Source organism: Cavia porcellus, unplaced genomic scaffold, assembly GCF_034190915.1.
Source record: "Cavia porcellus strain 051 isolate PalLab524CR breed Dunkin Hartley unplaced genomic scaffold, mCavPor4.1 scaffold_2, whole genome shotgun sequence".
Classification (NCBI taxonomy): Eukaryota; Metazoa; Chordata; class Mammalia; order Rodentia; family Caviidae; genus Cavia; species Cavia porcellus.
The window spans coordinates 50,074,129-50,091,951 of record NW_026947485.1 but is presented as its reverse complement, the minus strand read 5'-3'; the positions used below and the strand labels follow the sequence as shown (position 1 = coordinate 50,091,951).

The 17,823-nt window shown below is 33.9% G+C and overlaps 1 protein-coding gene across 1 annotated transcript in view; it reads left to right on the top strand.

Annotated features, from left to right (window-relative positions):
* The window catches only part of Cftr (CF transmembrane conductance regulator), a 149,491-nt gene that overhangs the window by 10,051 nt on the left and 121,617 nt on the right, over positions 1–17,823 (top strand). The window contains 2 exon segments of the mRNA NM_001278757.1: positions 11,639–11,749; positions 14,514–14,622. Of these exon segments, the coding sequence (NP_001265686.1) occupies positions 11,639–11,749; positions 14,514–14,622 (220 nt within the window).

Genomic DNA, 17,823 nt, shown 5'->3' with positions numbered 1-17,823 from the left:
TTTTTATCTTCTCCCGCTTCCTTAAGCTATGCTCTCCCAGTAGTCGTCTTTATCTATCAATTTTAGGATACAGGAGAGCTCTGAAAGTTAACCACTCTTTAGAGAAGTAACAATAGAAACACAGAAATAATTCAGCTTGTCACAGAATTGAATATTTTTCTCCTGAGTAGTTTTTGAAGTCTGCCATTTTGCCTCCTAATATTTATTAAACCCTTTCCACATATCTGGGTAATGCATATTACCTCAATGAATTCTGTGAACAAATCTGTATTCATTCTTCAAAAATATATGGTTTCAAAAGGTTAAAGATTTTATAGAAGCTCACCCTGGTAATTACTGCAAAATCAGAACATGAATTTTGATTAGTCTAATCCAGTTCTGTGCTCTTAAAGTACACACTGTATTGTCTACAAATGTAGAATGGAATTGGCTAATTATATAATGTCACTTGATTTTTTCTCTTCAGTCAGAGTTTATTGGTACATTTTAGATATAACTAGTGATCACATTCATCATAGAGAATTTGTACTTCTACATGATACGACTTGATGCTTTTAACCCCATTTTCCTGCCTTACCTTCAACCCCTCCTCACCTTTCTGTTTACAAAAGCTTTGTTTTGATTTTTCCTTCTTTTTCACTTATCCCTCCCCCTGCCATTTTCTTCCTGTTTCACAATACTTACACATTTTGGTCCTTATTTACTCTTTTGGTTTTTCACATCATAGAAACAATGTGGCATTTAAACATGTGTGTCTGATTAATTTCCTTTAAGAATATGACCTCAAGGTACATTCATTTACCTAGGAATATCTCAAGCTTATCCTTCTTTGTGGCACAGTATACTCCATTGTGTAAAAAAAAAAAAACATATCTTTATGTGTTCTTCAATTGATGGGTATTTGGGCACTATCACTTGATTTTATATAATTTTAAATATTTTCTTGTCTTTGATACTTTTTAATATAAGCATTATATAAAGAATATTGTTTGACAAGGCATCAGATTTTGTTCTTCTTGGATCAAAGAAGCATGCCTTCTGCCTAATCACTGTTGTTGCTTTGCATTGTCCTATGACAAGCTCCTTCAGGAAGGGAGGGAAGGAGGATGTTGTCTTGAAGAATAAAGGATATGGTCAGCCAGAATTATGCCAGAAGCTAACCATTATCACTTAGCAATAGCACAGTTGTGAAATACTTGACCCAGGCTTTGCTTCTCATTCTGATTTGTTCTCTTCAGGTACAGGTGGTTAACCTTCATTCTTTTTTTGTTTTCCGAAATCCATCTTCCTGTCATTTCCCATGCCCTCAAACATATACCAAACCAGCCTTTCTCTGGAGCTTTCACATCTTTTGTAATCCTACCAGCTCTATCCCATCAGCTCTGTTCCCAGGCAATCACTTCTGGATATGGTACCACCATATCCAATCCTTCTTTGGTAACTGCTGTGAGCACTGTCCCTTAGATTTTCATTGTTCGTGTCGTCTATGAATATTTTTCTGTTTGTTTCATTTTTTTATTTTATTTCGTTATTTCTCAGGGCTGAAGGAGGGATAAAGCCACCTGGCAGATAGTTCTCAAGTCAATACTTGACACTTTAGAGTATAAAAGGCAGTGGATTTCACTTACATTATTTATTTAAGGAGGGAAGGTTTATTTTATTCACATTTTGCAGAGGTTTCAATAGACAGTTGGCGGACTCCAAGGCCGCACAGCATGACAACAGGGAGGCAGCAGCAAGGCAGGCTTGCTGGTTGCTGCTGTCTTCTTTCTGTCCCTTTTTATTCCATCCAGGTTATAAGCCTACTGAATGGTGCCACCACACCCAGGGTGGGGCTTCCTTCTTTAGTAAGTTCCTTCAGTCACACTTAGAACTATACTAATCCAATTAGGGGACTAATCTAGCCCAAATGTCATGCACCCATGATCCACCTACCTCCCAAAAGCTTCACCTATGAGCACATGGAGTTTTGGAAGGACATCCAGATATAAGCCATAACACTCCACTATTTGCCCCTGAAAGACTCATGCACATCTCTATATGCAAAATGAATTTTGTGTATCTCTAGAGTTTTTGAAGTCCTAGTGGTTTCAGCATGCTGAAAAGCCAAATCCAAATTCTCTGAGATTTAAGGCAAATTCTTAGCTTTGAGCCCTGCTTGGAGCCTGTGGGTGATGTAGGTTTAAGAATAAAGTGGGCTTGTGGAAAACTCCCCAGGTTCTTCCTTTTTCACTGTTTTTAAAAAAGAATTCATACTTTATCCATGAATTTGAATTTTCAGGTGAAATCTTTCCAGGCGCTATGGTATATACAAATAGAAGTGACAATAAAAGAAAGTAACTTTCTTATACGTGGGAAAATGTAGCTAACTTCCACTCCAGAATAAAGGCTGAAGTCATATACCATTTTATGTGTCATTTCCTTGGTCCTACTATCTGTTTTTTCCACAATATTGTATTTTTGAAGTAGAGCTGCTTCATATAATTATATAATTCAGTTGAGATGCCTCTTAGAATAAAAAGAAAAAACTTTCATCAGGCACAGGAATAAATTGTAATATAGAAACTTAGCAGTACAAAAGTGGTAAATATTCCTTCCTTTAATGGCTTCATTTGAAGTGTTTAGCTTTCACTGAGTCCCACAAGGTTGACTTTTACCTAAATTTTCTTTGTTGGTTAATATTTTGGGGAAAACATTACTTTCTGATAGTTTTGAAGGAAATAGATAAGAAGTTTGTCTGGCATGTCACGAGGTATAATTACAGTAGAAATTACCTAAACTCAGCATTTCACTGTGCCTTGAAATTATACTGCCTGTCCCATAGGTGAAGGCGTTATGAATTCAGCTTGTCACTGTAAACCTATTCATAGATATGAAAGACCAAGAGTGATTCAGAAGAATTATTTTTGACCTAAATGTGAATAAGGTTAAGACAACTAATTATGATACCAAAGAAGAAAGTGATAGGTAATTGTGTGAATAAGTATATAGTAATATTCATTTCTAAAAACTGTGTGTAATACAGTTTCTTTTTGAAAAGCAAGTGTTAAGTTGCCTGTGAGTCTTATAATCAGCATCACCTTAGAGTGTATAAGCATGATAAAGTATTATAAAACCATGATAATATCATCTGTGGCTTGTTATCTATCACTTTCTTGGTGTCATACAGCTCTCTTATGCTGTGACAGATCTTGTGTGAGTGGGTATGTTGGAGACTTGGTGGGCTATTAAGTGAGCATGGCTCATGGGTGTTGCAATGTCTTGCTGACTTAGGGATTGCAGAGATAACCAGTAAAAATTGTAATAGGCTTAAATATGTGCAAAGAATTGTCAGAGGAAGCTTTGCTGCATGGTGTACACTAAATGAGTTAACCTGGAAGGTAAGGATAATGCTTGGATGACTGCATTGTGCTAAAATTGGCATATAACATTTGAGAATGATTCATTCCTATTTTAATAGTAGACCCTATTAAAAATATTGACATTTCAAATCAGGATTTGGTGAATTCTGTGAAGTGTTTTGGGGAAATGAAGATGTTAGGCTTCATAATTTGAAAACCACTAAATTAGGTTTTCCCTTACATTGGTTGTTCCTAACATTCAATTGAATTCCATGTCTTACCCATTGTATTCTTAGAAAATGAACCACATTCTATTTCATGTCTATCCTCATGATCATTTCTCAGGTAATAATAGAGGAAAAAGCATGTACTTTGGAATCCGACTTGGCTAGAATTCTTACTCTGTGACTTATTAACAGTATGGTATTAGGAAATTTACTTAATCTTTTTTACTACTCAGTTATTCTCACTGGTATGGTGATATATTCTTATCTTAATATGGCCTACCAATATTTTGATATCTAATAGTCCTTAATTGCTTACTCTGTATATTAGCCAGAGTTCTCCAAAAAATCAGAACCAATAGTAAATATATTTATTTAATATATGTACCTATTATGAGGAATTACTCACCTGATTATGAGGGCTGAAAGGTCAGGATAGGCTGGCAGGCTGAAGATCTAGGAAAGCCAGTGTCCTAGTTTCAGTTCAAAGGCAGTCTGCTGGAGAATGCTATCTTGCTTGGGGAACCCAAATCTTTTGTTTAATTCAGGATTTTAACTGGTTGGATGAGGCTTTACCAACTTAGAGGAGGGTTCTACTTTCCCCAATATTCACTGATTTAAATGTCAATATCATTCTAAAATACCCTCTCAGTTGATACATAAGATTAACCATTACCCTCTGTTTGCATTTATCATGCATTTATTAACAGCAAATAATGCCAAATATAGAGTCATTGTTTAGGATTGACAAACACTATTATCAGCCACAGCAACCTTATTATAATGAATATTTTTTCAATTTTCTATTGAGACTCTGAAAAACACCTGTTTGTAATCAGTGTACTCACACAAGCTGTAAACATACACTGTTTGTGGAAGTAACTAACATATAAGTTCAGTTTCTAATCTGTCCAGTTCACTGAACTGAACAATAGATTAGAAAGATAAATGTTATACCTATATTTACTCAATAATTTAGTCTTGTGAGGAGAATAAATTAGCCAACTAAGTGTAATGTCATAACATTAATTCAACAGTTGAACACATTGGATGACATGGACATGCCCTATGGTATGTACAAGAATATGGTATGTACAAGACTATAAGGCACTTCTTACACAGTTCAGTGTGGTTGGGAGATTAGAGGAATTGGTAGATGAATGGATAGACCATTTATGGTGGAGGGCTAGATTAAGGAAATTAAGGACAGAAGGGCATACACAGGAGGAAATTAAAACTAGCCTGGAGAAAGGATCACCATGTGTAATTTTGTAGGATTATTTCTGTGCATTTAGGTTTCTCGGAAATAGAAGTCAGGTTTTACTTCGAGGAAGCCATCAATTTTTATTCAGTGTGACCAGAGTGAACCAAAGAATGCTATGCCTGGTAATGGCAAGAATCCTTTTAAAAATTAAGAGCCACATTATTATCAGTGGTTTTATCCAGTGGGATCTCCAACAGAGTTCAAAAGGAAGAAACTCTGGCTCAGTATTTTCTTTAAAGTTCATTTTCCTAAAGTGTGAATAGAAACAAGAGATCATGGCAACAAACTCTTAAATGGCCATAAAAATGATTTTCACTAAACTGCTATGATGTGCATTATGATCCATGCTTTTAACTACCTGATTTCCAAAGTAAACATTTTGAACTATTAAATTGTTTATTAGGAACAATTAATGAATCAGTCATCCATTATTGTGTGTTTTGCTTCTGACATTACAGCAATTTGGGGTTTTAAAAAACAGATCTTAACAATATGTTGCTGATATTTAAAAAAAGATATACAGATTAAGTGAAGGAATTTAAAACATGGCCCTTACAGTAGAGTCTTATTTCCACAGTAAACCATGAACCAATTGCTATCTCCAGTACCTGCCTGTGTCTTGTTTTTGTTTTTTCCCCTGGAATTCACAGTGGGGATGTGTGAGGATGAGGCTGCTGCTGCTGCTGCTGCTGTCCTCCCCTATACTTGTAGTGAGCTTCATTGTTGGTGTCTGTCACGGTGAGAGGAAAGTTTCAAGACAGTGGAAACTTGGTCCTCAAACTCAGAAACAGGGGAAGAAGTAGCAAAGATACCAAATTCCCCTTTTAATTAGGAATACTTTAATATCTGTGAAGTAGTGACAGACAAAAAGGGTTAAAATGCCACAAATAACCAAATTCCGTATTAAATTTGAGATGGGAAATCATTTGTAGCCAAGAAGCCTGAATCCAAGACCATGATGTTTTTTGAAGCCTTCTGAAAAGTAAACATGAGCAACAGTAGTGTAACAGTATCACCAAGCAAAGAGTGTACACAAGTTAGGTGGATAAGAAGATTAAGATGCAGAAATATTTCAGAATTGACTGGTCTTTTATCTGGTTAGATGTTTTCAAGCAGAATCCTAGAGACTACTGCCATCATAAGTGATGAAGTGATTAAAAATCTTCAGTTTTATATTCCTGATACAGCAATTGAATCAATGTTATATTGTAGTATTAGTTCTCAAAGATTTATAAGATTACTTCCAGTTTTCATTTTATTATTGTAGTCATCTAACAAAATAAGCATCTTTGAATAAAGTATGTTGGGCAGAATTACTCTGTATTAAAAATTTTAATTTTGGCGAAAGTTCCTTTGAGGTAATAAATAGTAACTCAAGTGACAGAAAGACTTCATAAAAAGTCCTTGATTTTTTTTGTATACGTAGTGAGAAGACAATAAACCATTGGGATGTTGAAAGTCATGAAAAAGTTCATCATGTGCTTTGCCTGTGATAAAACAGATATCTGACTTCAATGCCCAGGGGCTCTCTGTCCCTAAAAAAGATGTGTCATCTCAACCTTGTGAGAAAAATCAAGCAGCTTCAATCCCAGATGTTGAGTTAGTTTCAGAAAAGTAATCATAGCTCAGATAGGGGATGCATCCTTTTCTATTAAAGGACATACAAGAATCAATTTACTTTGAGTTCTAGTGATGGTATCTGAATATGCCAGATGAACAGAAAGCTCTAGTAAGTGGTTTAAATTTCCATAAAACGAAGGGACTACCAAAAAATGAGTTAATTATAGAAGAAATGTTAGCAAATTTAAATCATGTGGGAGATATCCTCATATTGTTTGTGTGAAATATAATGTAATCCTACTTTAGGCGGGAGGCGTGTGGAACTGTCTCCCGTTTTTCCCTTTCAGCTCTCCCTGGGAGTCAGGGAGATATTATCACAATCTGTTTAAATAATTTTTCCTTTTCTTCTGTCTACCTTCACCATTCTTTGGATACTTAGCATTATTCAGAATATGTGGGCTATTTCAAATTCAAAATCAGTATATCTGTTATATGACAATTTCTAGTGCATTTGAATCTGTCAACAAAGAGTAATTTAATTTCTACTTAGTCTTTTAATTATTTTATGCATAAAGGAAGAAGGCTGTGAGGCTTTGGGTATATTAATTTGTTAGTTTTATGAAAAGTGTTATGTAACTGTGGTTTGAATTTGCTACCTTATTTCATTTTATTTGGCTTGATAAATAAAAATACGGTGGAAGTATGATTGTTTTATACAAACAAAATTACTTTAACTTGAAAAGGTCTGATATCTGATATCTTCATTTTAAGCTTTAGTAAATGAAAATGTCAGACGTTCTGTTTTATTAATAAAAGTCAAATGTCAATTAAAAATGACAAGCTTTAATTGTTGGCTTTGAAAGGACAAGTTTTATGAAAATCAAAGTTGTAATGGTGGCTGTAATTGCAAATTCTTTTTATCTTAGTGAATTACAACTCATTCTATATAAAATTGAAAGTTTTATAATAAATAGCATGTAATAAATACAGTATTATTATGTGTGTGTGCTTAAAAATCAATGTATAGCATTTTCTCTGCAGTGAAATCCCGGATGACTTATAATTAAGTGACCAGAACCCTGTTATCTGGGATGCTAGAACTTATTTTTTCAGTTAGTTTAAAATTTACAAGTTCCAAACGTCTGTATACATTATGAGCATCTATCTAATCTATTTCATAAATAAGTTTTTTAAATACACATTTGCAGTACATAGTGACTATACTCATTGTGAGGAGTTGGTGCATATTAAATCTTAATTCTTTTTTTTACTTCATAATTAATAATTATCTAATTTCTGTTGGTAATAGGCAGAACTTTGGAAACTATCACAATTGCTAAGTAGACCAATTTATAAGTCATTGTCCATTTTTACTATCTAGTTCTAAATGAAGGAAAAGCTAAATCAGAAGTGAGAGGAAAAGATACCAGGTGCAATGGAAGGGAGAAGGAAAGCAAAGCAAAAGCTTATGGATTTCTGTTATTCCCAGTGAACCTGCATCATTTCATTGATTCCTAATGGAAGAAATTGTAGAGGTGAAAATGCTGACTGGGCACTTTAAATTCTTCCAAGTCTGTTGCCTGTACTCAGGAATATTCAAAAGGAAGAATGGGTGGTGTTTTTTCACAAATTAGTATTTCATAAAGTGTCTAAATATAACTGTCTGGTTTATTTTGTTTTGTATTTATAAGACTGACCTGTGGCAAAAATGGAAACTCCTTGGTAGGACAGAAATTTCATTCAATTTTATTGGCTTAAACTCATGAAATAAAATTTTTTTCTAATGAGATTCTGTGATGATTGCAATATACTAATGGATTTTGACATTCATATTTTACCTTAAAGCAAATTTCACTTTGGGGACACAAATAGAGGTTTACCAGGGTGAAACTACCAGGAAATACAAAATAATATTAATAATTATAGATGGTAAACTTAGATTGTTATACTACTGAATTTTATTTGGTTTGATGATGCTGGGCTGTGGCACTCTTTTTTTTTTTTTTTTTAAATCAGTACTGGGGATTGAACTCATGACCATGTGCTTGCAAGCAGGCGCTTATGCTGCTGAACTAAATCCCCAGCCCCAGCACTCTTGATAATCAAAATCAGATGTCATGTTATAACTTCTGAAAATGGGTACAGAAAATTTTTTATAAAAGCAACCCACAAATTGTGTCACCTTGAAATGAGCTGAAAACACACGTATGGGGATTGTTGCTGGATCTAAGATTTAGATCGAAAGAGTTGTGTTTATATTTTTTAAGAAAGAGATTGAGATTTATTTTTTAATTTCTTGAAAATGCCTTCTGCTTGTAATGTTGGTAGTGAAATACTGTTCACTTGAAAAGTTAGACTTATATTTTAATAATTTAAAGCATATTAAAAAATACAAGCTTTATTGTAGGTTAAATACATTTCTTTTTAAATTTTCTGCAGGTTCCTTTCTTTCTACTGTAACATTGTATGTTTTTTCTAAGCCTTTCAAACATCGGGTAGTGAGTGATCTCCTGTGGTTGGCTGAGCTAATTATTAAGTGTTCATTAAATTTGTGATCTGGTTGCTAAACATAGCCATTATTAAACATCAAATTATTTAAAGCTATAATTAAATAAATTATTAAAACAACAGTAATAAAAATTTAGAAGTTATCATTTTCCGATTAATATTGCATTATTGTCTATAATTTAGAGATTGTATTCATTGTATCTGAGTGGTGGATATATATAATATATATCATTGCTTATCACTTCCCACCTCTGTGTTTAATGACTGCATATTTGGGAGCTTGAAATGGTAAGATTATTTTTGTTACAGTAAATGGGAAATGAAAGATTCTGCTTTTATTTTATGGAATGGTGTTATTAACTGTTAGCCTGTATATAACACCACTGTGGGCAGCATTAGTTCTCTGGTTTCCAGTTTCCTCTCTCTAATGTAACTTGTCATTATTAATTTTCTTCATTGAAAAGGCTAAGCACGGTAAAGGAAAGAGTGAAGGCGTATTAAAGAAAAGTCTAGGCCTTTCCATTTAGTAATTCAGACAAGTTTAGTATCTCTGAGCACCATTTCTTTACTCTTGAAATAGGTCAGTGATCCCTTTTTGTTCTTTCTACTTAAGGAGACTTTCAAATTAAAATTAGAATGTGCTCATGGATGGTGAAAGTATTAGAAGCAGTTAAGATACATAGAAATTAATATATAGTCAGAGAGGGACTGGATTTTCAAAAGTCAGCAAAAAAAAAAGGACATCTGAATTGTGGCTGGAGGCACATCTGAAGAAGTCCAGGGCCAGGCCTACATTCCTCCTGAAGGCATAAACAGTAACTTGGAATTAGACTTTAATTACTTACACCTGATCCAAGAAGTCCAGCTAGGCATTAGTTACCCAGGTGGGATACCAGAGTATCCTGACCCATCCCTTTCCAAAAATGCCTTTGTTCTTTCCATGTGGCCTTGCTACATGGTGACTTGTTTCCTCACTGGATCAGTATTAGTTAAGTGACAATACTTAATCCTATAGGTTGATTGTCATTTGATCAACGTTGTACTCATGTTGTGAGCTTGTTGTGTAAATTACCCATGACAAAGGGCTTTGGTGGCAACCCATTCCCTGGACCTTTGTGTCTCTCAGGAGCTATCTCACAATAAATCTTTCTTACTCTTAAACTCTGTGGCCCCTTGGAATTTATTCCTTGATTTTACAGTACTCAGACTGGGCATATCTGACATCTAGCAGACTGGGAGTTATATTTCTCACCTATCAAAAGGTCTTCAGAAAAAGCCATATACACAATTTTTTATTAGTAGTAAACTCTAGCTTTACCTTCTTACTTTTTCACATCAGTTTTCAAAGACTTGCTAAATCATACCATAAATTTCTGTCTCAGATCTTCCCTAGCTTGACTGCCACTTGTATCTCCCACTTTACTTTGCAGTTTATTGGATAGTGGTGTGGGGAGCACTATTACTGTGCATTTTCTTCCTCTGATGATACCCAAAGCAGACACTGCATTATCGTGACACTTCTTTTCAAACAAATGAAAGATGCTGAACAGAAGTACAGATTTGTGAATCACTAAATTCAAGTTTGATTTCTTTCTTCAATAAATACATGAAATTTCACCCAAAAAAGGTCTCATTCTCTCCAATTTAATTTAGAAATTTCTCTTTGCAGAGAAATTATTTCAGAATTTCTCTGTCCCTGTCCCTTTCTTCCTCCTTTTCCTGTTTGGATTGTCTTCTTTCTGTGAAGGTTACTCTGCTTTACCCATAGTAGTTAGAAACAACATACCTGTAGTAATTAGAAACAACATACTTGAAAATACCAGGTGTCTTAGTTACTTTTTACCCGTTGCTGAGACAAAATACCTGAAGCCCAAGTTGGGAAAGGAAAGATTTATTTCTTACAGTTTTTGGAGGTTTCAGTCCACACTCAGTTGGCTCCAAGGCAGGCAGGCATGGCTGGGCCACAGTTCATGGCGGCTGCAAACAGCAAGCAGGAACCAGCAAAAAGCAAGACACACCTTCTTCCTGCCATTACATCACATCCTGGCTCCACCCCTACGTGGGTTAGCACTGATATCATCAATCCAAGCACTAGACAATGAACCAATCACAAATGTACAATGCAAACTCATGAGGCCTGGGGGACACAGACATAAACCATGACACCAGGTTTTCTTGCTTAATTATATCTCATGCCAGCTTCATTAATTCCTACAATAAATTGTTATTTATTTGATGCCTAGAAGGAAGACATGTGGAACTGATGTAGGGTGAGAAGGTAAAACTTAAGAAGTTAATGAACCCTAACCTTGAGCAATGATTCAAGCATGATAATTAATCCAACAAATTGATATAAACTACCGATACTCTGGCTATAGTCAGTTCATTTAGAGGTAGTTTATTACTGAGTGCCTTGTGTTATGGTAATACTGTAACAGATGAGTGTTGATTAAATACCTATGTAGCCATCTAATTGTCCCCTTGGGAAAAGTTTTATCATTTTTCTTATCCATTCTGACAAAATGTCAGTCACATTATTTCAGAATTTTTGATATTTTATATAGATGTGTCCTATAAAATATGAATTTTGGCATTTATGTAAGTTGATTTTTATCTTCATATTTATGCATGCATAGTATCATCTACACACCAGAATATTTGAGTTGGTGTTAGGTTCTAAATCTGTATTGGCAATCAAATTAATTCATTATTTATAACTGCCCCTTCTCTTTCTGGTTTAGCTGGACAAGACCAATTCTGAAGAAAGGGTACAGAAAGCGCCTGGAAGTATCTGATATATACCAAGTCCCTTCTGCTGATTCTGCTGACAATCTATCTGAAGAGTTGGAAAGGTATTTTCATGGTTTATTAATTAAAGAGAGACATTCATATGATTATTTAGAGAATAGAAAATTAACTTTTTAGAGGGTCTAAGGCATAGTTAAAATAGGAACATCTTACATTTTTGCTGAAATCTTGACTGAAGAACTAAATATGAAACCATGAAGGAAAAATAACAATTTTCTTGAGAAATGCCTTCTTAGTGTTGAAAAATACATATGTGTGTTCTGAGAATTTATCTGTCTTTAAACAACATGAGATAGATTTATTCTCCAAATCTTAACATGTGAATATAAATGCGCCTGCTGAGAAATCTTAAGATAATGCTTTGGATAACAAATAAATAGAAAGAAATTTCATGTTTTTTACTTTCTATTATATTTCAAGTGTAACATCTGCCCTCAGCCACTCTGAGATGAAACTGTTACTATCTCCATTCTACGGAAAAAATAGAAGGCATAAACACATTGGGTAATCTGATGGAGTCATGATTCCAACTCAGATCTGCATTGCTTATCTCTAGGCACTATGTTCCACACAGGGAAGAGCATCTCAGCTTCCTCCCTTTATTGAGTGTTGATTAGGACTGTTGATTACTAGTGACAGAAACCCAACTAACTAGCTAAAGTAATGAAAGGGCAAAATTTTTTGGCTTCTGAAGTCTAAGCTGTGTGAATGCCTAGGTAGAGAATTGTCTTCATGGAAACCATGGGACTAGGGACTCAAATACCACTAGGTTATTTGCATTGTGCTCTGGTTCAATTCTCTCAGACTAGTATTCTCCCTGTGGTAGGCCTTATACCTTTACAGATGGCAGAGGAGAGAGCCTTTTTCCTTGGGGCCAAGGTGTGGCCAATTGGTAAAAATTTAGAGTCATAGTCTTACTCCCTAGACCAATTACAGTCTGTAAATTAACTAGACATTGTCTGAGCAGACTACCAGATGAAAGGAAGAGGAATTGGGATTAAGAAAATGAAAGAAGAAAAAGGTATTTGACCTTTTTTGAGCAAAGTTAGAAAGTTGTGTAGAATTGTGCTTTGTTTATCTCACTTTAATTAAATTTACCTTTTCTGACATCAAGACAAAGATAGTAAACCTTATCTTCCATGATTTTATTTAAAAAGATAAGTAAATGAGAGTAACAAATGCACATTTCTAAAGTCAAGATTCATATTCATTTATTGAGCTCATATGTGTTCAAGTGGCTTGGAGGCAGGAATATTTGGGATTTTTTTTTTTATACCAGGGATTGTATGCACAACCTCGAGCTTGCTTGGGATTTCTGTTTTTGTTTAGTTTGATCTGTTTTGTTTATGATGTATCCTCAAGTATCTAGAATGGGGCTGGCATGTAATACACAGTAAATATTTATTGATAAGTAAAAAGATTAATGTGACTAGAATGAAATAAAAAACCTGTAATATCGGTGAAGAGATGAAGTATGTAAAATAATACATTGTAGAAATCAACAAGTTAAAATAATATAGTAGATCATTTAATGTTATTGAGGTAAAGATTAATCAGAATAAGATTAAGTTCATTGAAAAATGAATGTTCTAAATATATTTTGATTTATGGCCATATAGAGAACATAAACCAAGACTACCAAGCTCATCTTCAGATCTCAGTTGTATATTCTTTTAGAATGACGTACAACTACATTAATTTTGGTAATTTGGTAATAACAGGAATAGCCATTAATAAAATGCAAAGCTTTTAAGGGCTGGGGATTTAGCTCAGCGGTGTAAACACCTGCCTTGCAAGCAGGCGGTCATGAGTTCAATCCCAGATACCAGAAAAAAAAATGCAAAGCTTTTGTCTAAATTTTTAGACACCTCATGAATTTTTTCAACACTGCATAAATTGAAGATTAAGACAAGGATAACACTTAGAGATACTTTATTCTTTTCTGAAGAGAGAAGGGACTTTATTAACAGAAATCAGTGGTAAAAACTTAAATACAAGCAGGTGCTGTTCTTGTAGTACTTAAAATGGTAAGTATTAGATCTTAGCCATTTTTAGACTATTTAATGTCCATTCCTACTTTTAAAATGCATATTTTCTGTTTCATTTTTCAAAGGCTTTTACTCTAATAGATAATTTCAGTAATTGAAAATGAAGCTTGATAACATTTATTTAATGTTTCTCCTTTTAAAAACAAATTCTAATAGGTTTTTCTCGTGTTGAATTACATAATGATACATCAGAACATTTATCTTGTTTTTGACTTTACTGTTAACTTATGAAATCTGCCACAGTTCTAAACACATAAGGAAAAGGAGTGAGAATATTTATTTTTCCTGTTCTAAGCACAGGAAGTACATTCATTAGTGTTGTAATTTATTTATCTGTCCATTGATTTTAAGAAGCCCAGTTCTTTGCTTTAACTCATGCAGTGTAGCTTTTCATGAAATCAAATTCTTGCAGAGTAATATATAGTAGAGTATCAAAATCTGCCAAAAATCTTTGAGAGCAGTTGATACAGTTTCCACAAGGTTTTCTCTTTAATCACTTAAGTTAATCTCCTTGGATACAATGTGAAACAAAGCTATGTTAAGAATATTACATGGAAACACATCTATAATCACAGCACTGGGGAGGCTGAGGCAGAAAGATCACCACTGAGTTTGGGGCCAGGCCTGACTACATAGTGAGTTCAAGACCAGTCTGAACTCCATAGTGAGACACTGCCTCAGAAAACAAAACAAAACAAAATAGGATGATTCAGACATTTGCACATGTAATTTATTGGTCCCATTTTTCATTTTTTTGCAGAGAATGGGATAGAGAGCTGGCTTCAAAGAAAAATCCAAAACTTATTAATGCCCTCCGGCGATGCTTTCTCTGGAGATTTATATTCTATGGAATTCTACTATATTTAGGGGTAAGAATTTCCTTTGTAAGTATATTATGGATAAAATAATTTTATTATTGTGACTGTAGTGATTGTAGGACAAGAGAATCCAGTAAAAATGTGAAGGACTAACAGGAATAAAAGTATAAAGAACTAATTCAACTCTAGACACTAAGAAACCACCTAAAATTCTGGGAGTGACGAGTAAGAATCCTTTGGAAATGAAAATGCTAACTAACAATTAAAAATGAGTACAGCAAATAAGTTCTGTTTACAAATTATTTTCTGTTAGAATTCTAAAAATTATATTTTGTTACAGTTACATGAGATTACTGCTAACTTTACTTTTGTATAGTCAGTAAAAGAATGTCAAAAGACAATGTAAGAAGAAAAATCCACCAAATTATACATATTAATGTCATCTTTTGAAATTATAGCTGCATATTGAATTGTTTCAAAGAAAAGTAGTGAAATTTTAAAATGTGGCAGTGAGGTACATTTGCAGTATATCTTCTCAGTCTCTTTTCTTCACCACTGTGAAGAGAGTGATTGCCTGAAAACCCAGACTTTGATGCCTTAAAAACCTTGTATGTTCCTCAGTTGTTCTTAAATGGGTTTCTGGTTCATTATTTTCTGTATCATCTGAGCATCACTTTGAAACCTTGCTTATAAGCTGTAAAAGGAGGTGCTAAGTGGGAAACAGCTGGTGATCCAGTAGTAGCTGTGTACAATATTGCTTTGGGAAGTTACACCAGAGAGACTACTTGTGTTCATACTGGTCTTTCCATTTCAGGGAATTAGCAGTGCCACAGTGTCTCCCAAATAATTGCCATGTATGTTTTAGCGCCTTAAGAGCACTTATTCATACAGCCCAACAAAACTGAATTTGAAAATTTTTCTTGACAGAGATGAATATAGTTAGGTCTAGAATGTTTCCTAATACTTGTGATAATTTCCTGGATGAAATTCTTCTGGCATATATATTAGAACTATGATATATATGGATTTATAGTTTCAAAAAGCCAAAAGAATTCTTTCTAGGGGATTATGTATGAGTGTGTGTGTGTATGTATGAATGTACATGCATCTGTGTGTGTAATATATGTATTGTTAAACTTGCAAAAATTTGAAAAATAGTTTTTTAGTAAATATGGATAAAGTAGCCCAGGAATTAATTTAAAATATCTTTGAGGTTGTTTTTCTCAGGAAAACACTTAGCTTTGCAAAACAATTTTCTTCAGTTGTGATCTAGTAGTGTTAAAGGTGAAATCTATAGCCAACATTCAGGGACAGGACAGTGGAGCAGGTCTTAAGAGTGATGAAGTTGTTTTTAAGCTTCCCAGGATTAAAAATATTCCAGCAGAAGTGATCTAAAAACCATTTTGGGCTACTAATTATCCACAAATGAGGATGAGAGAGGTGCTTCTGAGCTAAGCTGAACCTCATGCTACCTCTGTGAAACCAGCAGAACATCTGAAAAGCAATCTTTCCCATAACATCAATTCCTAGTGATACCAGGATAATGCTGGTGGTAGGTAAAGGCTCTTAATAGGAAACAGCAGCTGAAATGTACATGGAATATTTACACTGAGAATGGCACAAGTGGAGCAAGGCCATGGGTTTTACTCCCTTTAACATAGAGAAGGTCTCACTGATATCACGTAGTTTTAATAGTGAAACTATTGAAAATAGTGAAAATGTTGAAACTTTATCTTATAGAATAAGATAACAATAGCGATTGTTTGGGTGAGTGGTTTTTCAAGGCATCTTCTCTTTAAAATTAAGATTACATTTTAAAAATTATAATTTAACTTTTAAGAACATTTTTCTTTTACAAAAAATCACAAAATTTTTATAATAAAACAATAAGAATAACAATATTTAATACACTGTATCATTATCTTCAAAGTAGGAACTCAAAAAGGATTCTCTATTACAAAGAAGAAATAGGTAATAGCAAAACATTTTATTTTCTATAAGCTAAGAGAAACTACTATTATAAAGGAAATTAATTAGTAAAAACATTAAATTATTTTTAAAACAGCAGAATTTTACTTAACAGTTTTTAAGTTGACTCATAATAATTATACATACTTATGGGGTGCATTATATTTTAATATAGGCATACAATTGTCATGGGTAATTAATATATTTGTCATCATAAACATGTATAATGTCTTTCAAAAACATTCAAAATTTTGTCTTCTAGCTATTTTGGCATACAACAAAGAAGTATTAATTGTAGTCACTGTACTATAATTTTTCCTCCTTCTAATTGTAATTTTGTACCTATTAAGCATCTTCTCATTCCCTCCTCCTTCCTACCCTGTCCAACTTCTGTCGACTTCATTCCTTTGTCCCTTAAAAAAAAGGAGGAGAAAGTTCAGCCACTATCAGATCTCTATCCTTTTCAATAACATATTCAGAGTCTTAGTTTTTGTAGTCTTTTTCTGAACATTCCCCTTTTCCATTGAATGAGCTGGAATGAATGAACAAAGATTCTTGAAATAGTTTTAATACTACTCATGAGACAGATGCACATACCTTTAGAATTTCTATATATACTTATTCCCTCTGCACATAATCATTGGAGTTTTAAATATACTTGGTTTGTTTTTAACACTGATAGAAAACAGTAATATAAAATTTGATGTTAACCATGAAAGGTTAAGAAAAAGGAAATAACGATATGGAGGAGCTTTCTTTGCAATACAGCTGTAATTTTAAATCATATTAGCTACAAATTATCACAACTATACACCTCATTTTTATTCATCTGATTCAGCAGTCAGGCACATTGTCTTCAATATGTAAGACTACCAGCAGAGAAGAGACTGGCCATTGTAAAGCTGAGTGTAAAGGGAGATAAGAACAATCAAAAGGAGGCTAAGCAGAGTTTGTAAACACATTGAGGGAATATGATAATCACAGTATATTTATTCTGTTAAGAAATTCATAAGCATTCACTCAAAAACTTTCTTGATTCTTAACCCTTGGCATGTTTCCAGTATCACACTAAGATGCATGTTAGTACTACTACTGATAGATCAAACTACTCTTTTTTATTAAGTCCTAAGAAGTTTAAGGGCATAAAGAAGTCTTGGTACACAAATCAAGGTAGGCATTATAATATAAACCTGCTGCCAAAAAGGGAAGATTTTTGGGAAATCTGCACTCAGGTTTGTCCTGCCCTGAGTGTGTGACTTACATATGTGCCTTCTTTGTGATTGC